The 26,587-nt window shown below is 35.1% G+C and overlaps 1 protein-coding gene across 1 annotated transcript in view; it reads left to right on the top strand.

Moving 5' to 3' along the window:
* The window catches only part of CNGB3_1 (Cyclic nucleotide-gated cation channel beta-3), a gene marked incomplete at both ends in the record, with an annotated part of 47,492 nt that extends 28,204 nt beyond the window's left edge, over positions 1-19,288 (top strand). Inside the window, 5 exons of the mRNA XM_051218882.1 lie at positions 3,848-3,966; positions 6,558-6,704; positions 8,228-8,393; positions 9,098-9,280; positions 19,043-19,288. Of these exons, the coding sequence (XP_051072630.1) occupies positions 3,848-3,966; positions 6,558-6,704; positions 8,228-8,393; positions 9,098-9,280; positions 19,043-19,288 (861 nt within the window). The remainder of the gene's footprint in view (positions 1-3,847; positions 3,967-6,557; positions 6,705-8,227; positions 8,394-9,097; positions 9,281-19,042) is intronic.
* Between the last annotated feature and the right edge of the window lie 7,299 nt (positions 19,289-26,587).

The following is a 26,587-nucleotide window of genomic DNA, read 5'->3' as shown; positions in this document are numbered from 1 at the left end:
TGTATTTGTAAGTGCAATTCATTTGTCCATAGCTTACGTCAGTTTGTGATGAAAACTCAAAACTCATAATCCTAACTTCAACTAGGAACAATGGGGTAACTCTTCAAAATCTGTTTAGGTCCATTTAAGGATCCGAGAATACGGACAAACTATATCTATTAGGAAGAGTTTTGATGTCATTTTTAGGGTTTACAGGTAAAGTAACTTGTAAAAGACTACTATTTAAGAAAAATCTGTTTGGACTTTGAAATAATGTTTTCTTTTCCATAAATTATCTGCCTACGAACGCAGCTTTCTGATTGGCTAGAAACTACCTGGAAATTTGTCGCGCTTATTTTAAGTGCTTCTCTAAACTATGCTTTCGCTAAAATTTCTGTTCTGACTAACAATATACATACTACAAATAATAATTTTTTAATACAACAATTGAAGTCTGTAGTTGAATTCATGAGTCGATTGAAGCTGGACCACTATTGAAAACCTGGAAGCACTGGATGGCCATTTCGTTTTAGCACAGGAGAAGACTAATTGAGGATATTCGTGTTCTAAGCATGTCTTGAATGTCAAACAAGAGGAACCGAATGCACTTTTCGGTCGGTAAAAATGACTACCTTTAAAGATAATCTTGAAAAAAGATTCAATAAAGTCTACCTGTTTACAATTTCGTCCCTGAAACCAATTACAAGTATAAATATCAGTTAGAAGTATTCAGACACGATGCGACATACATGAGTCAAGATTGATATTCACGTCTTAATTCATTAACAAGTAAATCAACCATAAAATCTATGTCTCTTAGACTCATATGTCATCTGATCATATTTAGTTTTGTACTAATGTTGTGTATATAGACCACCTTACTTTTTCAAAGTTAAAAAACATAATCTATTGAGCCGTATTATCTTCAAGTTTCTATTCATTTGTGAATTTATGTCAATAATTCAGTCTCTTGAGCACTTATCAATCGGCTTTACTGTATCTTATTAATTGTCGATAAGCTTTCTATTCAGTCATTCCAATAGTCCGAACAAAGATATATTCACTATTCCTAAAATCATGCGAAGCTGTTTGTAACAGATGAAATACCGAATACACATACATCTGGTAAATAACTCTTCACAAACCTATACCACATTGACCAAAATACTACTTAGAGCTGTAAAGTATTGTATAGATATTTGTTCTTCGTCTAAATATCAGTGATATATTATCAACAAATAAACGTATTCATAATATTTGCTTTAAAATTGAACGTGTAACTTTTACAATATCACTTCGAAATGAAAATTTGATATATATTCGGCTTTGTTTTTGGACCCAATATCGGATATAAAAACAGGTATATCCAGCTAACGAGTCCCAGATAGAACGAAATGCGCGTTCTGGAATCCACTGCTAACCACTATCCATTTTTGCTGATAAAGCTTGTGAATTAGGGCAATATCGAGTCAATCCACAAAAGATGCACATATGCTAACAAGAGACTGATCAATTTCAGCCCTAAACAACAATCAGACTTACTTACTTACTTACTTACACCTGTTACTCCTCGTGAAGGAGCATAGGTCGCTCACCAGCATTCTCCATCCAACCCTGTCCTGGGCAATCCTTTCCAGCTCCTTCCAGTTGTAATTCATCCTTTTCATATCTGCTTCTATTATCCGACGTAATGTGTTCTTTGGCCTTCCTCTTTTCCGCTTCCCTTCAGGATTCCAAGTTAGAGCTTGCCTCGTGATGCAGTTTGACGATTTGCGTAATGTATGTCCTATCCATTTCCATCGTCTTTTCCTAATTTCCTCTTCAGCTGGAAGTTGGTTTGTTCTCTCCCACACAAGGCTATTGCTGATGGTATCCGGCCAATGGATGTTGAGTATCTTGCGTAGACAGCTATTTATAAATACTTGTACTTTCTTGATTGTGGTTGTTGTAGTTCTCCAAGTTTCAGCTCCATACAGTAGAATTGCCTTGACGTTCGTATTGAAGATTCTCACTTTGATATTGGTTGAAAGTTGTTTTGAGTTCCATATGTTCTTCAATTGTAGGAATGCGGCCCTTGCTTTGCCAATCCTCGCCTTTACGTCTGCATCTGAACCTCCATGTCTATCGACGATGCTTCCCAGATATGTGAAGGATTCTACATCTTCCAGAGTTTCGCCATCAAGGGTGATTGGATTGCTGTTCTCCGCTTTGAATTTGAGGACCTTGGTTTTCCCTTTGTGTATGCTGAGGCCTACTGATGCAGAGACTGCTGCTACATTGGCTGTCTTTATCTGAATCTGTTCACGTGTACGTGATAGGAGGGCTAGGTCATCTGCGAAGTCCAGATCGTCTAATTGGTTCTGAGCTGTCCATTGTATTCCGTGTTTTCCTTCAGATGTCGAGGTCTTCATAATCCAGTCGACCACCAGAAGAAAGAGGAAGGGAGAGAGTAAACAGCCTTGTCTGACTCCGGTCCTTACTTGGAATGCATCTGTCAGCTGTCCTCCATGCACTACTTTGCACTGTAGTCCGTCGTATGAGTTCCGGATAATATTGACAATCTTCTCAGGAACTCCGTAGTGTCGAAGAAGTTTCCATAATGTCCTCCTATCTACACTGTCGAATGCCTTCTCATAATCAATGAAGTTGATGTATAGTGACGAGTTCCACTCAACTGATTGTTCGACGATGATCCGTAGTGTTGCAATTTGGTCTGTGCACGACCGATCCTTTCGGAATCCAGCTTGTTGATCTCGAAGTTGGGCATCTACTGCATCCTTCATCCGGTTCAGCAACACTCTGTTGAAGACTTTCCCTGGTATTGACAGTAGTGTAATGCCTCTGTAGTTTTCACATTTGCTCAGATCTCCTTTCTTTGGAATTTTGATGAGGTGTCCTTCTTTCCAGTCCATTGGCACTTGTTCCTCCTCCCAAATCTTTTTGAATAGAGGGTAAAGCATGCTTGTGGTTACTTTGACGTCTGATTTCAGTGCTTCAGCTGGTATGTTGTCGGGTCCTGCTGCTTTCCCGTTCTTGATTTGTCTGACGGCCATTCTAATTTCTTCCGTCGTTGGTGGGTTGACATCTATAGGAAGATCTGTGTGTGCTGCTTCGATGTTCGGTGGATTAATTGGAGCCGGCCTATTCAGGAGTTCCTCGAAGTATTCTACCCATCTGTTTCGCTGTTGTTGAATTTCAGTGATTGGCTTGCCTTCTTTGTCTTTGACCGGCCTCTCTGGTTTACTGTATTTCCCTGATAGTTTCTTCGTTGTATCGTAGAGCTGTTTTATATTTCCTTCTCTAGCAGCTTTTTCTGCCGTCGTTGCTAATTCTTCCACGTATTTCTTCAATCAGAAGATACAAGCAAACAACACTAAGTGAATATAAAGCACTTGGTAAACTGAATTATAAGTACATCTATGTATACATTTATTAATAACCGGGTCGGTTGTGAGATAGTAACTCAGTGATGACAGTGATGGATTTGTCGCTCGATTTCTTGGATTAGTTGAAGTTAGACATTAACACCGTTGGATGCCGACCGGCTCAGTGGTGTAGAGTTTGAGTTCTCATGCGATAGACTGATAGGTCCTGGGTTCGAATGTCGCGAGTCGGGACCGTGGATACGCATTGCCGAGAAATCCCACAATAGGACGAAACAGTTGTCCAGTGCTTCCAGTTTTTCCATGATGGTCTAGCTTAGATTGACTCATGAATATAACTGTTAAAATATGGCTCTATTCTCTGACATTTTAATTCTAATAAATCATTTTTATCTGCTGGAAATAGTAGGAATATATAGAGATTACTGACCAAACTATTTTTATTCTGTAAATGAAGCTATTTGTTAAACATCTACCTACTTTAGGGTGAAGTCGGTAAAGAAATGTATATTGTAAAAAGTGGTGCAGTTGAAGTTGTTGGCGGCCCTAATAATTCCATTGTATTTGTTACACTTAAAGAAGGCAGTGTATTCGGTGAAATAAGGTATGTCATTTACTGAGCATATTGATATTTTCATTCTTTGAAAGTACAGTTAATGAGTATGTTAACAACGCAAGTAATTTACGATTATTCTTTTCCGTAAACCTTAAAATCCATTCCTCTTCATGAAAATTAATAACCTGTCAGTTTAACTGTATTTGTATTATCCCTCTTTAACACTAATACTGATATAATGGATGTTTAAAATATTTTCCACACTCTCAAGTATATTGCGATAATATGTTAATACAATAGTAATGTGGTGTATGCTACGTATGATGACAGATATAGGTAATATGTAGCACCAATCGGAAGAGGAATGCCTGATAGCAGAAAATTAAAATAAAGAGGACAGGAAGGAAATCGGTGAGAATTCGAATTATCAATAGAATTAGAGGAATAATAAAGTATGTGAAGGACAATACAAAGATTTGCAAAGGATGTATTAAATGTATGATTTCCATATTTTACCATTAAACAACTTGACACACAAAATAGATAAAATCGAAGATTTTCAGATTTCCTGGTTAGGATTATTAATGAGTTTTAATTCAGCACTACATACTATTAGATCCTTTCATGAAATTGGCATATCGCTCGGTACTCATTCTTTAAAATAGACCAGTATTAGTCTTTATTCACCAACCAGTTACCCATACACGTTTAGTTACACAGATTTTATTGTCTTTCTGGATAACATCGTCGATGGAAACTTTAGATAAAGATGAGCTGGTATCAAAATATTTCATTCTAAAGAACTTTTCTGTGATTAGGTGCCTTTGAAGGTTTTGTTATGTCCGTATACTTTTATACTCTAGTATATTGAACAGCTAGGTTGATTTTTTACCATGTAATTGTTTTACTTCCAGAAGGTTAATAAAACAGATCTATGTTAATGTAAATAATGAATACAGATAGATCTAAGTAGAAGAATCTGAAAACTATATAGCATTCTGAAATTTTGTCAGTCAAATTTCTGTTTCTAATTATTTCTGTACATTGATGTAAGTGATGATATATCGTCTCTTTTAGCTACTAATCTACATTCCTGAATATCAAGATGTAAAAAACTTCTATTTTATCTACTACGACACCTCTTAGAGTTGGTTTAATTTATTTTGTAAGTGGTATTAGATCTATCTCCCTTGACTGTTAGGTTATTTGATCAGCCTAAAAGGGAATAAATGACTGTATTACCTTATGAGCAACAATAATTCCAAAACATTTCACTATTTTCGTTACGATTTTCGAAGCGTTTTTCATATATGATATGGGGATCTGTTATCGGATTTTTGAGAATGATTTTAATATGGTCAGTCTACTTCTATAACACATTTTGATAAAGTTGCTGAGATATTCAAATATAAGATGCCCTTTATTTTCTCATAGCCGATTATAACTTTCCAAAGAAACCTTGCTACTAAAAATACACAACGCCATCACTAATCTGATGTTAAGTTTATCAGTTTTAATATTAGTAAGTATTATGTCATATGTTATTGTTAATGAAGATTAATCGGAAAATAATCAAATAATACAGCTAGATGTTTATTAGATCTACTTCAAATCTAACGGCTTACCTTTAACCTGTCTAGTTGACCTCTATTTTTCATATAAAAATGTTTTAACAAGTATATTATGTACGATCAGATTGATCGAAATCTATTGCACATATATATCACATAATTCTGATAAACTTCATCTTCTCATTACATTATCGAAACTAACTAAAGTAGCCGATTGTTTAATCAATAAAAATCTAGGTTATTTCATTCTTAGCCAATCAGTAATATTATATCAGAATAATCATTAAAGTTGGTTAAAAAAATTGGCACTTAGCTCATCTTTAATGTAAAAATACGTTGTATAGTGGACATCATTTTAACTTGTGCACACACGAACACAGGCTACCAGTAAGAAGGCAATATTATATTTCATATATCAATTTATACAGACAACTATGAACAGAAAATCGACTGAGAAAATGTCAAAATGCTAAATCGAGAAGTATTCAAGAATGCCGAGGGTTTCTAGAATTATGGTGTTTAAGTCAGCCTAGAATCACATATCGGTATATATATATATATATATATATATATATATATATATATATATATATATATATATATATCACTATGAAACACCTACGCACACACAAACCTCAAAATACTTAATCTTTATGGAATAATCAGAAAACTCACTTCTACATGAAAGAGTTACTGATGATTTTATACAGAAAGACAATAGATGCTTTACAGTTAAACCATCCAGTTCAGAGAATACAATGAAACTAAAAATTGAAAAAAAACACAATTTTACATTCACTTATTACCTGATAAATAATATAAACATTCTATAGTTAAAAATATTCTTTTGCATCAATTATTACGAACTATTACCATTAATCAATGCTGGCTAATATAAACAATGCCCTATTCTCTAAATAACAAATATGATCTAACTAGTCGATCAGAAGAACATATATTATTAACTTACTTTAATGTTGATTTGCTTTTTCTCAACACCAAAAAAAGCAATTTTTATTACTGACTTTTCTATGTATCGTTTTTATTCTTTCTTTTTCCTTTCTTTAGTTTGTTAGCTTTATCCGGTAAGAATAGAAGAACAGCTGATGTAAGATCAAAAGGTTTTTCAACGTTGTTTAGTTTATCAAAACAAGATTTTGAAGAAATAATGAAAAATTATCCACAAGCACATGAATTATTGAAGAAACGATCACAGTAAGCTTGTATTTATTGGAGAGAGAAATACCATTTTGACAAATATGTATTTCTTTCACAATGATAATCAGTAATCAGTTTATTAATAAGATGTTATTTCCTTATATCATGACTAAATCGTCATTAGAAACACTGACTTATATGACCAAAATCAATGACGCATTAACTAGTATGAGTAGCCTAGATTCAACTCTGAGTTCTTAATGATTTTTCTCTCCTGGCCCTTCCTGTTTAACTTCAGCACGCCAATATCAGCCTCTTTGATATGAATCATGTATATCAAAAATACGCAGTTTATATAGAAGCAAATTAGACCGCATCACACCATAAAATAGAAAATAACAATTATACAAGATCAGGCTGAAAGTGGACGTAAGTGTGAGTTACTGTAACAAATAAATTGGGAATAATAACACTAGTCAATAGATCAAATGAAAGCGTATAATAAAAGGAATATGAATATACATATAATAGAAATTCACTTGGTATCGTTTTAACTGAATCCTCCCATTGTTGTTTAAGACTGCAATTGATCAGTCTCTTGTTGGCAGATGTGCATCCTGTGTGAATTGCCTCGATATAGCCTTAAGTCACAAGCTTTATAAGCAAAGATAGATAGTGGCTAGCAGTGGGATCTAGGACGCACGTTTCGTCCTATTTGGAACTCGTTAGCTGGATTTACCTGCATTTCAGAGTTGATGTTCACTCTGGGCTTGAGCCCAATACAGGACTCAGTAGCTCAGTGACTAACGCAATAGTGTTTGAAGTGAACGGCACTGGGTTTGAGTCTCAGAGTGAACATCAACTCTGAGATGCAGGTACAGCCGGCTGACACGTCCCAAATAGGACGAAACGTGCGTCCTATATTCCACCGCTAATCACTGTCCATCTGTATATATAATATAGTTACCTAACAGATACACAATAAAGATACATATAATAACAGTTCATAAATAGATCCTAGCAGTTGCCATCCACTTATTCTTCGTCCGGAGAAAAATCTATTAAGCATAGCAACAGATGATGGTAATAAATAAAATAATAAAGAATGTTATTTTTCCTGAGAAACTGATAATATAATTCTTAAGACTAGGAATATTTATCGAGAAAGTCACATGAGTCAGATAAAGATATATAATTTTGAAAAACAGTTGTGTAATATAAGATAGTGAAAGTAATTGTAATCAGATAGGACATGGAAACATAAACAAGTCAGTAAAGAAGCGGAGGTAGAGGGAATGGAATGAGGAAACTAGAAGTAACGAACATGAAAAGAGAATCGGGTGAAGATGTCTCTGCATGTTTTTGTACGGATAGTTCTGGCTTCTGTAAATGTATGTTGAACGATTTTGCGATTTTAAAGGGGTGGTAACTCACTGTCTTAGATAGATTTCTATTTATTCTATAAATGACTTCAAACGGCTAGTACGTTTTGATGAAATGATCTTTGTTCAAAATTTACTGAATTACCAAGTGTTATTTGGTTTTATAATTATTGGTTAATATTTCTATTTTGTACATAGACGAATGCTTAGTCGAGACAAGAAAAAAGCAACTGATGAGGCAGTTAAAGAAAAGAAGATACTTCAGAAGGAAAAGAGTTGTGAATTAAATTACGGGGATGACGCAGTTATAGAAGTTATTCCTGACAGACCTGCCACACCAAAGCTAATTGAAACAGTCGTAAAGGTAAATTGGGACTCTGATTAAACTCATAGTTTCTTCCTTTTTCATCAAATCGTTCAACTGTATAGATAATTCTATTGGAATATGGCTGGTGGAGCAGTGTGACAAAAATTACCAAGATATTCCAATATTGAACTATTGATTGTTTTACATACACCTTCCAAAAATCACACAGGATAACATTAGAAATCGCGTTTAAAAAGCGTTTGCTTTATACATCCAATGTAACCTGCTCTACAAGAGCAACTTGTAAATACACATTATTGTGGCTCAATGTGGAATTTTATCGTTGATACACTCACAAATGATAGGGCGGCTAAAAAAAAATGCCGATCCAAATTGCCTAAAAAGTCTTCCTCAAAGATTTCGTTGGACCATTTCACAAAAGTCTTGCAGCCATATTTCCCTTAAATGCAATGTTCATGAAGGGAGTTTTTTTAGGAACTGTAGTAAGCTTCACAGACTACAGTTTCAGCTTCATTTTTCTCTGAACGGACCTTGATTGATAGTCGTTTTTGATAAATATTTGTTAGCTCTGGGAATGTTTTTTACGGTTGTCAAGGTTGTTAGATGTTGTGCTGTAAATACTCCTACCATTTTCTTTTATTTGTTCATAATTTACTGGAATTTACTGAATTTTGTATTGTGTTCAAATAATCAATATATACATACATGCTACAGTAACCTTTTTATGTTTATATTTTTAGGTTATAGAATCTACTTATCCAGATAAAATGATAGCTAGACGACTGAAGGGTAGTTTTTCAAGTGAATTGGGAACAAGACGTAGATCCATTTATACAGTCAAGCCAAGTGTTAACATGGTCACCAATAAAAAATCATCAATTTCTAATACGAATGATGACAATACAATTAATTGTAATGAGAAGGTAAACTTATATTTGTTTCTATCGATATGCAGTTATTTTAATGAAAGTACATGTTATGAATCTTTTATTATGAAAAGAATCACTTTCTCAACGGTTAAACACCGAATGTGGACGGTGATACAGATTTCACTGGCCTATATTTCCAATTTCAGTCAGTTAATACATTAAATGGCTATTCAAACTATCATACGACCCACCCATCCAATTTCATACTATATATATATATATATATACTGTATATCACTAATTAATAGGATCCATATGAGTATGGTTAAGGAGAACTATTCTTATCAAAGTTGGGTTATGGAAATTGTTGTTTTGTATAGTTTACATCACGGACTGAACTTGATTAAAAAGACAAATAGAGTCGAAAGATTACGTAATAATAACATGGAATCAAAATGATTATAAAATGATATTTTCACAGTTGAAATATCAAGTCTATATAAGCTAGACTGTCATCGAAAACTTGGCAGCCTTATTACTCACTTACGCCTGTTACCACTCGTAGAGAAGCATAGGACGCCCAACACCATTCTATATCCGACTCTGTCTTGGGCGATTCTTTCCAGTTGTTTCCCGTTACTATTCATCCTTTTCGTGTCTGCCTCCATTTCTCGACGTAGTATGTTCGTCTGCCTTTCTCTTTTCTGTTTCCCTTCATGATTCCAAGTTAGCACTCGCCTCGTGACTCAGTTCAATGATTTCCACAATATATAGGTTGATAGACCTCTTATCCTTATTACTAAAGGCTGAATATTTCCTATCCACTTCCATCATCTTCCCCTAATTTCCTCTCCAGTTGAAAGCTGGTTTGATCCCTCCCACAGTAAGCTGTTGCTGAAGGTATCAGACCAATAGACATTGAGTAACTTCGGTAGAAATATCTGCATAGTTTTGGTGATGGTTGCGGTAGTTCTCCAAGTTTCAGATCCGTACAGTAGAACTGTCTCGACGTTCTTGTTGAAGATTGTGGCTTTCATATTGGTTGGCAGGTAATTTGAATTTTACATATTCTTCAACTATAGGAACGCGGCCATTACTTTGCCAATCCCCATCCTCATATCGCTACATCAAATCCTTCTTGTACACCGATGATGCCGTCCACGTACGTGAAAGATTCCACATATTCCAGAGTTTCTCCATAAATTGAGACTGGGTTGGTGTTCTTCGTGTTGTATTCGAGAATCTTGCTTTTCCCTTTGTGTATGTTGAGGCCTACTGATGCAGAGGCTGCTGCTATATTGGTTGTTCTGAACTGCATTTCTTGCTGTGTATGGAATAGAAGGGCTAGGTCATCTGTGAAGTCCGAATTGTCCATCTGCATGCAAACTGTCTATTGTGTTCCGTGATTGATGTCAGATGTCAAAGTCTTCATTATATATATATATATATATATATATATATATATATATATATAAACAAAACTTACAAGTTCATTTCGTACGATAACAAAATTTACAACAAGGCAAATGATTCGATTTTTTTAAACAGATTGTTGTCTGGTTTAACTTAAAAAATAGTATAACATTTCCGTCTAAGTAACAACCGCGAGACACAATTTCTTGTAAAATAACACCGTCATGTATATTAAAGAGAAAATAAAAAACCGAGATGCTTATCTTCCTGTAAAATCAGTGGGATAAAATCAATAGATATAAAAAGAGACAGAATTAAGTTCAGGAGGACAAAAACCAGGGGAGGACGAAAAGGTAAACAAGAAAGAAGCAGTAACAATGAAACTGACGACTAAAACAAAAGTAAATAAAATTACAAAGATCATTACCACTAAAGCCACTCCAGAGACCAACACATGAGGTTACAATTTAAGGAGAACTTACAAATTAGCTTATCGTTTTACTCTCTCAACATTAATGTTAAAAAAGAGTGGGGTTCTCTTTTAATAATCATCATGGAAATACATTTTTCAAAATTAATACATTGATACTGTCTCTAGTCCAAATACAAATGGAAATAATAATAATAATGACAATAATAAGATTGATAATAATAGTATGGACAGCATGATTGATTTTTTCGAAAGTAGCTGCTCATCATTACCTCACGAATTATGCAGTTGATTTAAGTAGTATAATCAAAGGCGCTAAAAAGTTTGAATTGATTTGTTTATGTGATAAAATAATGAGAATAACCAATAGACATCTACTAAATAGTCTGCTTACGCTTTCACATGATACTAAATTCATAAAAAGTTTACCGACGCAAATCAAATTATTCCAACATTTCGTAACGTGAACTGGTTTAAGCGTCTTCTTCTGGGTTGATAATCAACATCACAATTCGTTCGTATGTTGAAGAAACAGCTTATATGGTTTACATATGTTGTGAGCTATAGTTAAATTTGTATTATTAGCAAACTCCGCCTGTAGCTCTTCTGGGTTTACTGTCGGTCTCAAGCCCACACAAACGAGGGGGGTTGAACATGAGGTCAACAACCCCATCTCGAAGCAAACAACCTTGCTAAAAATCATCTCTATTCATAATAAACAAATTAAATTGAAATCCTGGTGGGAGGCCTATGCTCCACCACGAGGGGTAACAGGAGTACGTAAGTAAGTAAGTGAACCTTACTGATAAACTTAAACGAATTTTCAGCCGATCAGAAAACACATGTCTGGTTGTACGTTAATTTATAATATAAAATTAGGTTAGTTTCAAGACAAGTGAATTCTTAATCATAATAAACCAAAAGACATTTAGGGTTAGGGGTTTGGTCTAGGGATTAGAGTCAGAAGTTAAGGTTAGAGTGAAGGGATGCTTTACAACCAAGATAATCAGTACTTAATCGGATAATTTACTGTATTCAGATTTCCAAAACTTTTAAGTTACCTTGAAAAATGTTTAAATATTACGCACATTTTTAATTCTGTCTATTTTCTAATATTTTTTTTCATGAAAAATTCATCACTTTCTTATGGTTATTTTAAGAATCTCTTTAGTTTATCCCTATTTTTTATTGTTGCAATGTTTATTAAGTTTAAATGTCTTAGCAACTAAATATTGGTAGGTTTTACTAAACTCTTTATAAGATACGATTGGTTTCTTATCATTACTTTAAAAAATTACCCAAAAAACCAACATTTTTTTAAACAGATTGTTTCAGTAGTATAGTTTACTTCTGTTCAATTTATAATTAAACATGTAATCAATCGGTTAAAGTAAGTATTCTTTAGTAATATTGTTTGTCTAGTAGAGTCGCTCAATAATTCTAGACACTTTTAACAAATATCACTTATGATTGATAAACAATCATTTAGAACTCGTCGGATGAGACTAAAATTTATGAGTAATCTTTCAATGATTCCCAAAGTGATCTAATTAGATATCAACTTTTTATTAGATTAGAAATAGGATTAGGAATTAAAGTCAACAGTAACGACTAGTTGACAAGGTTAATAATTAAGAATAGAGATTTCACTACGAACCGATATGAGCTATAATTCAAGAATACCCTGTAGCCATACGCATTAAAGAATCTCGAGCAAAAATCATATAGGATATATTTTATCCAGAAATTATAGTTCAGTCATTCGTCTTTATGAATAATAAATAAATCCACATTATCCACATTGACTTTGGTTATATAAGCATTGAAATCCAGCAGGCACTGTGTAGATGTTCAGCCATGTCAGAGATAAAACAAATATAGCCATTCACAATGGATGATGGCTGTGTAATATCGTGAGTGGATTGATGTTAAAAATGTAGAGTCCTGTTGATCAACTCATTGAAAACCAAATAGTTTTAGTTTTTTCGTTTGAGATCCATCAACAATCTATGAATATCACTCTACAGTGAATCGAAGTTCTAGGGTTTTACATAGTTATTAACTCAAAAAATCAATCGCATTTTACATTGCTTGTCGACTAGGCTAGTAAGTTTGTAAACAAAGATTAATAACATAAGAGTGAATGTCTATATTCACGTATGTCTATAATATCCCGTTCAACTAAGTTGATTTTTCTCTTTCTCTCTCACTAGATCAGGTAAACTCATATAATATTAGGAATATATTTAGTTGCTTATCATAGATAAATAAAACCACATAGAGATTTGTAGAGTTTTTACAACCATTCTCTCTACCTTGGCCATCAGTATAGGGGAGTTTGTAGCAGAACTTTGATAAACTTTTAGCATATTTCTTCCACTTTTTGTATTTTACTTATTGTTTATATTCGCCTTTTGATCCTTACATAACTTCTATAACTACTGAACATTCATCAAAATATTTTGTTAGTTCCTTTTTCTATATACTACACAACGTAGCAACTGCTTTATTTTTGAATAATTATTTTAATAATTATAATCCTCCTTCTTCCAATTACTCCATGTTAGTTTATAATCGATGTCATTATATGATTATTACGTAACGTATCTATTCGATGAGTACTATTTCACTATTGTAAATTATATATATAATTAAGTTCCAGTTGTTAAGACCATGAGCCGATTGAAGGAAGACCATCATGGAAAAGTTGGAAGCACTGACTGACCGTTTCGTCCTAGTATGGGACTCCTCAGCAGTGTGCATCCACGATCCCGGCTCGCGAGGTTCGAACACAGAACCTATCAGTCTCGCGCGTGAACGCTTAACTTCTAGACCACTGAGCTAACCGGCATCCAATGGTGTTAATGTCTAACTTCAACTAATTCACGAAATTGAGCGACACATCCACCATTATGCTTTATAATTGAAAACTAAATGATTAGTTTAAAATATAAGAAAAAATAGCTTAACATTTAAAAAGTGACCAATAGAACCTTGATGTAAGAATTTTATATGCCTATTGTCAAAAGTTAGTTTTGTTGATGACTTTTGGTTGTATCGTGGTGATTATATAATATTTTTATAAGCATATCAACTTATATCAAAAGATAACCAAAGAATTCTAGTAGCGTTAATTTTCAGTGATAAATTTCAGCCATAAAGCTTTGTATGAATGATCATTTAGAAACGACAGTGAAGTCTGTGATGTTAGATAGGCATTTGTTATTTTTTGTAAAGTAAAATTGTACATCTACTTATTCGATCAGTACCACTTATTCCTGTCTCTATACATTAACCTTACCTTAATCATAACAAACAAGTGTAAAGTAAGAAGTGAATTAAAAACAAGGCTATATACTAATACTAATAAAAGCTTTTTATGACTTTTCAGTTAGTTAAAGTGACTACCTTGACTGTGATAGCTGACCGTTGCCTGTATTTGTATACTTATATACTTGAGCCAGACAGCTCTTGTGACTATTTTTTTATTCATAATGGACATGTGATTGAACATGACCTGAGTAAACTACTGATTTCATCTAGTCTGGGTTAAATTCAATGTATATGACAATAAACATTGATATATTTAATGAACGTGAATATTTTGAGATTTTGTCCTAGTACAATGTGACATTAAACAATTTAGCTATCATTTTAGATTGATAAGATAGTGACAAGTCTTCTAATTGAACGTTAATTCTGTTCTTAAGCTCTTCTAGTAACCCTCAGGCTAAATCTACACAGTGATTTGAACACGAAAGAAAAGGCACGACATATGGAAGGAAAGTTTTACGCAAAGGTTCATTTATGTACAGAAAATCTAGGGTTTTTATAGTATTTCAGATGGCCCTGGTTTTCCGTAAAATTCTAGAACGCTACTAAACATAGTAGCAATATGAGTAATCATCCAATCAGAAACTCAGCATGTGACTTTTCACTTTCTGGATGTTTCTGGCAAAAACTTCTAGTGAAAGTTGGTTGGATAAGATACTTCTCAGCGTGTTCAGAGCATTCGTTGGCTTTTTTCGAGGAGTTTTCCGGAACTCCCCCAACAGACAGAACTACAGATCTATGATAATTTGCTCATCTTATAACAGATTATGATCATCATATATTCACTAGTGACGGTCCCCAAGAGGTATTTCCTGGAGTTCTAGTGAGAAGCAGTGACCAATGGAGTTCAACCGTGTCTGTTATGAGATAGTAGCTCACTGAAGACACTAATGGATGTGTCACTCAATTTCATGGATTAGTTGAAGTTAGACACTAACACCATTGGATGCCGATCAGCCCAGTGGTCTAGAGGTTAAGTGCTCGCACGCGAGACTGGTAGGTCCTGTGTTCAAGCCTCGCGAGTCGGGATCGTGGATTCACACTGCTGAGGAGTCCCAAAATAGGACTAGCTTCAATTGACTCATGAATCCAATTATTAAAGAACAATAATTACCAGGAAAATCACAGATCAAACATAAACTTTCATACAATATTTTACCATTTTAAATTATTTCCTAAATTCAGATCTGTTTACCGGAACTAATTAGAGAACTAATCAATAGACAATACTTCTCATTGTATTAATATTGGACGTTTAAGTGTCTGGATATTATATGACTAAAATTTTAATAAAGGATTATTGATTTCTTAATTGTTGAATAACTTATGATCCTTTTTTGTTCGCTGAAAGATTTTGCATAGGAGTAAAAGTTTATTTATTCAATCCGATAATTAGTTAATTTTCCTTTTTTTTAAAAAAAGAAATTAAATTTCATCAGTTAGTGTTGATAGATCCATTCTCTCAATTAGATTGTCATTTCAATTAATTCAATTGTACATCGAATCAATTGCTGGTTTATAACAAGTATTAACATTAAATAGTTTGGTTAAAATAAATAACTAGAATTTTTATCAGATGGGTTTTGTGGAGATTGTAGTAATTTCAGTGGTTAAGATCATGAGTCAGTTGAAGCTAGACCATCATGGAAAACCTGGAAGCACTGGACGGCCGTTTCGTCCTATTTCGGGACTCCTCAGCAGTGTGCATCCATGACCTTGCCCCCCGCGATATTCGAACCCAGGATCTACTGGTTTCGCGCGCGAGCACTTAACCACTAGACCGATGAGCCGGCCGGCATTTAACAGTGTTAATGTCTAACTTCAACTAATCCACGAAATTGAGTGACACATCCATTAGTGTCTTCAGTGAGTTACTATCTCATAACAGACCTGGTTGAACTCCACTGGTCACTACTTCACACTAGAACTCCAGGATATACCTCGTGAAGCCAGTCCCTAGTGAGCATATGTTGATTAATATCAGATGGGTTTTGTGGAGACTGCAGTAATCTCAATGGTTAAGATCATGAGTGGATGCGCACTGCTGAGGAGTCCCACAATAGGACGAAACGGCCGTCCAGTACTTCCAGGTTTTCCATGGTAGTTTAGCTTCAACTGACTCATGATCTTAACCATTGACTAGAATTTTCGTTTTATTTATAAAAGTCAACCTAGTGATTCACAACGAATATCTACATACTGTTTAGTGGGTATTTGTACAAATAATATAACGTTTCTATGGGATCAGACAATTAAACGCAATTTTATCTTATTTCTTATTGACAAAATTATATTACAATCTTTTAGAAAGTTATATATCTACAACTTATAATGCTACTTTTGTAAATGAATGACGTTTTTTGGAGTTTGAAAATCCAAAGATTGAATTCAAAACTTATTCAATAGATGTAATGGCATTCATCAAACATTCGGTTTTACTATAGCATGTGTACTCCCTCTTTAAATGTCCTATTAAAGATGTCAGATAAGGATAACTACAGAAGTGTATACCAGAAACTGACATTACCAAGATAATATGTCTACTTTTAACTTCTAACTCATTATTATAAATACACCGTTTATCTGAATGCTTCGACTATTGATTTTCTATAAATTCGTGATTGATATAATTTGATCAACATTAAAAGACCAAACAAATATGACAGTGATCACTACTCATTGATTATTCAATTATAAATATCTCAGTTAGGTTCATACAGCTCAGTTGTAACATCTTAGATTGTGAAGCCCGTTGAATTAAATCCGAACTGATAGGGAGCATCACTTCCCTAAAGATTGCAAAAATGCTTCACAAGTATCAGCTAACACGAATCAATAGGATGATGTCTACCTATCGAATACTTCCAACTATATAACATATAAATTCTGTATACTAAATTAATGTATTCAGACAACCTACGCTGGGTAGCTAGTGAAAGAAAACAGACATATATCTTATGAATTATACATAAATGACTTCATCCTTGGGTATATATTTCTATCAGTACCACTTCTAGTCATCGATATGTGATTCTTAAGGAAATGATTAAACAAGAGTATCTGTAGTCACGTGATTTACCTCAGACAAAACTATAACACGGATACATCTATTTTATTTGAATTTAGAAAGTAATAATGATGTAGTTTGAATGTTTCCAGATACTTTTGATCGACTTATCTTCCAAATGTTTTAATAAGAGAATGCTATCTGAATGCTATCTACCTAAAAATTGAACTTAGGATTAGCATAAATTTAGTTATTATTCATAAAACCATTTAGTGAAACAATAATATTTCCGACTGAGTTATCTAGAACACAGTACATAAAACAGCTTCTCATGGTATTTATTTCATGCACTGCTTATTAAAGACAGCTATATGCTCAAAAGATGTACGACTATTACAGTGCATATTCCGTCAATCATACTGTACTTTAAAATGATGTCACTGATTATTCAGCCAGGTAGTTGAATATTTGCTTTAGTCGCAGTTGTTCATTTTCTTAAGTGATTCACATGTGTTGTTACTGACTCAGGCCTTCCTGTCATGAACCGATCCAAGTTAGACTACCATTAGGGACCTGAAAACACTAGACGGGCGTTTCGTCCTAGCACAAGATCCCTCATCAATGTGCACCCACCAACCCCCTCGACAACACTGAACCTCTAGACTACTGAGTCGGAACCAAAGGTTTTTGATTTCTAACTTCAACTTAGGTCGGTTAACGATTTCAATGAAATTCAACAATCGCCACAACCCATTACTGACTATAAATAGATGAAATCAATGTGAACATAAAGCGAAATAATTAAGAATATAAAATGAGAAAGACCAGTTCAGTAGAATTATAAAATTTACTTTGAATACAAATTTTCAGGTATAACTTATGGATAATGATTGTTTTTTCAGTCTTAGTAACCTTTAAGATCCATATTATGTATGATGTTTGAATAAACTGCACAGATAAAATGAAGTTACTTCCTGGATTTCCAAGTGACTAGAAACAATCAAGTTATCTTAAAAATTGCGCTGTAAGATGTTTATCATGAACCATGAAGGAGAGTATTCCGAGATGTAGTTAGAGATTTTTAAAAAAACACTGGGAATACGTTCAATGTAACTTACATTTTATTGGGCCATGTGAGTTGTTATTCCCATATGGACGTTACCAAACATGGTATAGCTGACTGTTCCCAGTAATAACTTAAAAACGATATCATTATAGAAAAAGAATTCTCAGCTAAATTTTACTTTGTCCCATTACTACTGAAATTTCTGGACAGTTTTGTGTTTTTATGTTGCTTTAGATTATTTGAATTTTACTTTCATCATATGTTGTTATCTTCTGATGAGCCAATCGGTTTACCGTTTGGTAGCGATTTGCTAAAACATTACAAGGTTAAAACTTTGAGACTAAAGAAGCATTAGTCACGAAGTCATATAACTGACACCTCTCCTAACAGGTTTAAACTCATTAGTACCGGTCACTGTATCGTTTCTGACATGCATCAGTGCCTTTAAATATTATATTTTGGTTTTTTTTTACGTAATTTATATGTAAGAAAATAATTTAAAGCCAACGTGTGTGACCAATGAACTGAAGTCAAAACCCTAATTGAAACACTTCCTTTCTGTTATAGGAAACTGAAACAGTCCCAATAAGTAATTCTATACCATGTCAAAATGAATTACAGAATCAAAAACTTCCAGATACTCTGCCAAAGGAAGATACAAACAATCATGATGAAGATGATAGCGATAAACAATCTGAGAACTTCGATCAAAGTGTTGTGACTGAGAGAACAACTCAACATTGGATTGATATGTTATCGGTTGATCGAAATCCTATCAAACGTATTACAAGTTATTTTCCACATATCTGTTAAAAGGATATTCATGAATATATGTTAAGATTGGTGAAGAAATTTAAAACAATGTTTTATTAAATTAATTTAAAATTTAAGTGGAAGGTTTTTCGGTTAGATTATAATTTATGAACGACCTTTGAGCGAAGTCAGACTGATCTTGAGAGTGTCCACCTAATAGCTAGGACCAAATGAGGGTTATAAACCTGTGAGAGGAATCAGAATCACGATTTACAGTTGATGATTATGGTTAGAAATTAGATTTTGGGTTTTCTTCACGAACTGACATCAGTTATAATCCCAAAACCCCATTTATCCGAATGAATGAGTGAATTTCGCGCCGAAATCCGAGACCTGTTACCTTATACGTGATTTGTTCGTCCATAAATTACAGTCTCGCCGGTTTTTCAATTCAGTAATGAAATGGAAAGCTGAGTACATCATTTTGAGTTACATATTTTATTGACAGTCTATTCCAATAGTACCTATTTACTCAGATCATAATAGATGAAGCGGAGTTAAGAGTTGCCACCTAATGGTTAAAAATTAAATACATGGACTATAAAACCATCGATCTTATTCGCTAAAATCTCCTTTTGTAACCAAATTAAGATATTTAACATAAATATAAAGATACTGTAATTAATTTGCTTGAAATTGACCACATTATTATGTTGAGCGATTGTCTAAGTCCGACAATGATATAAATGCTTCATATATCCGAGACCAATCAGAGGATATGAAAAAATCAAGAGTGAGTAGGAAATTTTACAAGCTAACCGAATCAAACTATACGTAAAAAACCCATTCATAAATATGTACTTGTCTCCCTCACAAAATTAGGACAATTTTTCAATGAACATCGTATATTCGTTTCCCTAAAGAGTTAAACCAAGTCTTGATTAATAGCATGAACCTGCCAGCATCTCACTTATTTTGCTTTGATCTGAATTGACTGATTATCTCAGCTTATCGAAAATATGCTTTATCAAAATACAATACAGGAAGATATTTTGTATTAGACCGTATTTTCCGATAGTAGCTATCAGAGCCACTAACTAAGAATACGATTAACTTGTAATAGTAGACAATATTGAGACATTCGCTTCAGGAGACTTTAATACGACTTATTGACTCCAGCTAAGTGACAACGACAACTGGATGATTTTGCTCAAATATGTATGTTTAACTTCGTAAACATTCTATCCATTAATCACGTTAATACAGCGTAGAAATTAAAAGTCAATTACAAGTTATAGTTAAGATGTGTATATTTAATACATGCTTATGAAGAGTGGATGAAAGACCAAATAGCGGTGAATATGGATACTAGCATTTAATCAAAATTAGTTGAGCACACAGTTGATCTTAATATAAGGCGAAAAGTGTCTAAATTATAATTAGACAATTAGAGAGTATATATAAGCCAATTGATAGAAATGCTCATGAATTTAATTTGCAATGTTATGAGTAAAAGAGGTATATGTATGGAAGGACACAATTGTTTATAAAGAATGCGAAAGTTAAAGAGATAACTCAATAGTCACTATTCCATAATAATGTAGTAAATAATAAGTGTTTTTCTGTATTATTGCCTTCTTTTTGCATCCTATAATTAAGGATTATTGTTGAAGAGTCATGTATATTCGTCACTACCTAGATTCCGTTTGTACAACAATAATCTCGATCGTTTGTAATTAACAATAATCGAAAACTGAACCGAACAAATCGCGTGAAGTAACGTTTCAGAGTTGGACACTTTAAGAAAACACTTATATTTACTACAACATAAGTACATTCTAATGGTAAAACTCAAAGAGAATATAAAACATGGTAGATTTTCATCAGATGTCTTATTTCAATGAGTATGGATTAGATATCCGAACATATTAATATGGAAGACGATATACAATAGTTCCGATTAAGTTAAGATACATTAAAATACACTAAAATAAATCAAAACTGTAGTTTAGAGTTAATGTAAGAGTTCACATGTGACCTATAAAAATAATAACATTTCTTAATATCAGAAGGGGTGAGCATTGCTGAGGAGCCCCATACTAGGATGAAATGGTCGTCCAGTGCTCCCAGGTTTTCCATGGTGGTCTAGCTTCAATTGACTCATGATTTCAACTATTGAAATTTCTTAATAACCAATAGATTAAAAAAACTTTTGAGAGAGAGACAGAATTATAAAGAATGATACATTTTTCAATGACATAATTTTCGCTACATTTCGTAGATTTAATTATCATTTTGGTAAACAGAACATCTACAAACTAAACAATCTTTATATTACTCTTTACAGTATTAGCCACATGAAAATTGTTAGAATGTCAAAATATCATCTAAGTAATGATCATATTAAATAACTATAATACAAATCTCATGTAATTAATCATTCATTGATTTAAACCTCTTAACAAAATTATATCTAACCAGTTGAATTATCGATTTCAATAGTTGGGATCATGAATCGATTGAAGCTAGACCACCATGGAAAACCTGGATGCATTGGACGGCCGTTTCGTCCTGTTGTAGGACTCTTCAGCAGTGTGTATCCACGATCCCGCCTCACGAGATTCGAACCCATCATCTCAACTATTGAAATTACTACAATATTCACAAAACCCCTCCTGATATTCATCAACATATGCTCACTAGTGACTAGTTTCAAGAGGTGTTTCCTGGAGCTCTAGTGAGAAGCAGTGACCAGTGGAGTTCAACCAGGTCTGTTGTGAGATAGTAACTCACTGAATACAGTGATGGATGTGTCGCTCAATTTCGTGGATTAGTTGAAGTTAGACATTAGCACTGTTGAATGCCGGCCGGCTCAGTGATCTAGAGGTTAAGCTCTGACTCGACTAGTAGTGTTCGAGTAGAGAGCCTTCACAAGGTTTATGTACTTCTGAGGTACGCCTTTCAATGACAGACATTCACACAACCACTCGGTCTACAGAGTCAAATGCTGCTTCCAAGTCAAGAACAACTAACATTGTCAGACGCCGATAATCATGTCTGTGTTCTAAAATCTGATGAATGGTGATTATGTGGTCAATACAGCCACAATCAGGTCTGAAACCAGCCTGATTCTCTCGTGTCCGCAGTTCACGAGTCTTAGTTAGGCGTCCGATAATTATTGAGGCTAGTATTTTAGATGCTATATTAATCAAACCAGTCCCTCTATGGTTATCACAGGATGATTTGGACCCCTTCTTATATATTGGGATAATCAGTGATTGTGACCAGTCAGATGGCATTACGTCCAGCTCCCAGATTTTAGCCAAAATATCAGTCAACCTAATTGCTAAGACTAGACCACCATCTTTAAAGATATCTGGAGCCAATCCATCTGGACCAGATTAGCTATAGCTTTTTGGACTTCAGCTCGAGTCGGGAGACCTACTTCAATGTTCCATTCAGGCTGTTTGGAAATGGTGGGTGGTAGTTGTAGAGCAACTGAAGGCCAGATGAAGTGTTATTACAGTGTTCCTCCCATAGTTCTAAACGTCTGGTCTGAGGGCAGATAAGAGCGTCGTCTTTCTCCGGGATCATCTTACTTACACTTGACTTTTATTAGTCTGAACAGTTAGTCTGCAAAATGGAAATACGTTATCGATCAAAATAGAGTGAATATTATAAATTGAACTGATGGAGATTCGTATGTGTTCTAAGAGCTGGGTGGCTTAACTGGAAACTGTCATTGTCGTTCTGGCCATGACTGGCACTTACATCATGTAGAACACAACAACACAATTAGAATTAGTCATAGTAAACAATATACAGTTCTCTTAGGAAGGAATAATCAAATAATTCAGTGAATTATTAACATTTGTTTGTTACGACAGTTTAATTTAAAATAATGAAATTTCATACACATAGTTCCCTTTATCATTTTGAAAAGAGCAAGAACAAAAATTCTAGCAGAATAGAAACAGAAGCCTTATCACTGGGACTCATTTCATATACCAAAAACAAATACTGACAGGATTGATACAGAAGCTCAATTCGAAACTCTGTTTGACTAGTTAAAAGATTTGCAGCTAATGAATGAAGAAAAGAAAGGATGGTTCAAATCAAAGTTAGTTGATATTGCCAACCAATACTTTGTGTCTTCGACACCAAAGTCGAATATTCTATCCAAAAAACATCTAATAGCCCTAAGAAACATCAAGCAAAATAATTAGGTGATGATTTTACAACCGGATAAGGGTTCAGGTGTCGTTCTAATGAATACAGCTGATTATGTTACTAAGATGAAGTCAATCCTAGACGATCAACTGAGGTCCAAGGTAGATAAGTCCAAAAAAGATTTGACTGATTCAACAGAAAAACGAATCACAGGCATGCTTAGAGAACTCCTAAAAAAAGAAAATGATCGATAATTCTACTCACAACGATCTAAGACCACGTGGTTCACTTCTACCTCATATGTGCCCCCAAATGCCCTGGTATGGCGGAGAGTCGGGTGGGTCCCACCCCCAAATGCTCTCACACAGCTACGCGTATATAGCCTCTGCCAGGGAAGTCCTACTCACTGCCTTTTCGTGACAGGGGTGTTTACGAAAATGAGAGGACGAAAAGCGAATGTCCGGTGCTTTAACCGGATTCCAAATCAATGGTGCACATGGGCTCCAGTATCCTTCGGGAACAAATGGTGTATGAACCAATCGTTGGTCACCGGCTACCATGGGATTGCATCTCCTTACGATGCTCCACTGCCTTGTGGGTCGGACCTTTAGGTCAAAGGCTCGGGGAGTGGCCCCCTAAGATAAACACCTGCTTCGGTCTGAGCACCCGGGCAGTATCACAGCCCACACACAAATACGATGAACTGCCTATAATTATGGAAACTACTTTACTTACTTCAACTAACAATCAAATGATTCAAATGATTATTATTATTACTATTATTATTATTTACCACACTATTCACCCTCTTTTATACTTATACAGCAGCTCGCCTATGGTGGAAACTCTGTTCCATCTAAACGTTCTCGAGTCACTGCCTGGTTGAAAATTGTATGCTACCACCAAATACGAATACTGAAGCAGTTTTTCTAAAACAACGTGCACCATTCAAACTGGCTGCCTTCAACGTTTGCACACTTATGCACGTCGGACAACAGATAGGGCTGGCTATGTCTTTAGAAAGTCTTAATATCAACGTTTGTTGTCTATCCGAGACCCGTATTCAAGACTCTCGTGAAGAACTACAAATTCGCTCTCCATCTGTCGCTTCAAAAAGCTTGTTTTGCGTGCGTTTGTCCGGGGAGCTAGAGGGTGTACCAACATCATGGAATGAGTCGATAGTTGTCTCTATCTTTAAAAAGGATTCACGTCGTTCCTGCAACAACTATCGAGGGATAAGTCTACTTCCGATTGCGTCCAAGCTATTGGCTTCCATCATACTTCGTAGGTTGTTCGAAACCCCAGAAAGATTGACTCGCAAGGAGCAGGCTGGGTTTCGTTCTGGTCGAGGATGTATTGATCATATCTTCACTCTCCGCCAAATGTTAGAACACCGCCATATTTATCAAAGGCCAGCAATCGTAGTGTTTCTTGACATCAGGGCTGCCTTCGATTCGTTGGACAGGACTGTTCTCTGGGATTGTCTATTGAAGAAGGGTGTGCCTGAGAAGTTTATTAACATCCTGAAAGCCCTATATAAAAACACCTCAGGCAGAGTGAGGGCATACAACCACCTCTCTCCATTGTTCCATTCGAGTAGTGGGGTTAGGCAGGGTTGCCCAATCTCACCATTCCTCTTCAACTTTGCCATCGATGACATTCTGGAAACAGCTCTGATGAATGTAAGTAATGGTGGGTGTGGATCTGTTGCCTGGAGAAAGACTTCTTGACCTTGAGTATGCGGACGATATTGTCTTACTGTGCGATAATGCCCAAGGCATGCAATCCACACTTAATCAGTTGGCAATCAGTGTCCGTAGGTATGGTATGTGCGTTGCACCTTCGAAGTGCAAAGTACTCCTACAAGACTGGTAGGATTCTAATCCTGTACTCACCCTGGATGGTGAGCAGATAGACGTAGTCGAGAAGTTCGTGTATCTGGGTAGCTGCATAAGTGCTGGTGGGGGTGTGAGTGATAAGATCAGTGCACGTATAATGAAAGCCAGAGCGGCTTACGCCAATCTGGGCCATCTATGGCGCCTTCGTGATGTTAGTCTGGCTGTAAAAGGTCGGATCTACAACGCGTCGGTGAGAGCAGTTTTGCTCTATGCTTGTGAAACCTGGCCTCTCCAAGTTGAGGATGTTAGACGATTCTCTGTGTTAGATCATCGATGTCTCCGAAGGATTGCTGATATCCAGTGGCAACACCATGCTAATAATGCAGAGGTTCGGCGTCGTGTGTTCGGGCACAGAGACGATAATACAATTGATGTCACCAACTTGAAACACCGGATTCCGTGGCTTGGACATGTTCTCCGAATGTCGTCCCAGAGAATTCCACGTCGTGCATTATTTGCCGACTCTGGGACTGGTTGGAAAAAGCGGAGAGGTGGTCAGTGCATGACATGGTGTCGTGGCATGAAAGAAAGCTGCAAAGGACTGGCTTGTGTCAGTCGTTCACGACCCCCTGGCCGGGGTCCGAGAGATGGTGCAACACAGTGACTAGAGACGTTATCAGATATGGCTCAGAATAGAAACCAGTGGCGATCCTGCTGTAACCTTTTACATTCTTCATAAAAAGTGGTTGTGTCTCCCTTAACTGAAAGATTTCTTCTGATTGTACCTTTCCGTTCCCTCATTATTACTATTATTATTACTACACTACCTTACACCAGTCTCTTCGTCATTGTTCTCTTTTTCTTTTACGCTCCTTACTTTTTTTTCTTTCTCTTCGAATTCTTATTGGTTTGTGTGGTGCATATATATTGGCGCTCTCTTGTACCAATATTTATGTGTTCAAATAATTAATAACCTCATATGTATGGTTTACCAAAAGTTCACAAACATGACGTTCCCCTTAGACCTATCCTATCAATGATCAACTCACAGTATCATAAAGTTGCACGGTGGTTAGCAGTAAAACTAGAACCGGTTCGTCGTAAATTAGCAACATATACGTTAAGAGATTCATTCCAGTTTGCTGATAGACTAAATCATACGAATGTTACCGACAAGTTCATGGTCTCTTTAGATGTAACATCCTTTTTCACCAATATACCACTTTTTGAAACTATTGATATTTGTCAGAATGATGATCTCCTACCTTTACCAGTCCCAGAATTTAAAAAACTACTACTAATGTGCACAGCAGATGTTCAATTCCAGTTCAATAACACCATATATCGTCAA

This window comes from Schistosoma haematobium, chromosome ZW, assembly GCF_000699445.3.
Source record: "Schistosoma haematobium chromosome ZW, whole genome shotgun sequence".
NCBI classification, from domain to species: Eukaryota; Metazoa; Platyhelminthes; class Trematoda; order Strigeidida; family Schistosomatidae; genus Schistosoma; species Schistosoma haematobium.
This window is presented reverse-complemented; position numbering and strand designations above follow the sequence as displayed.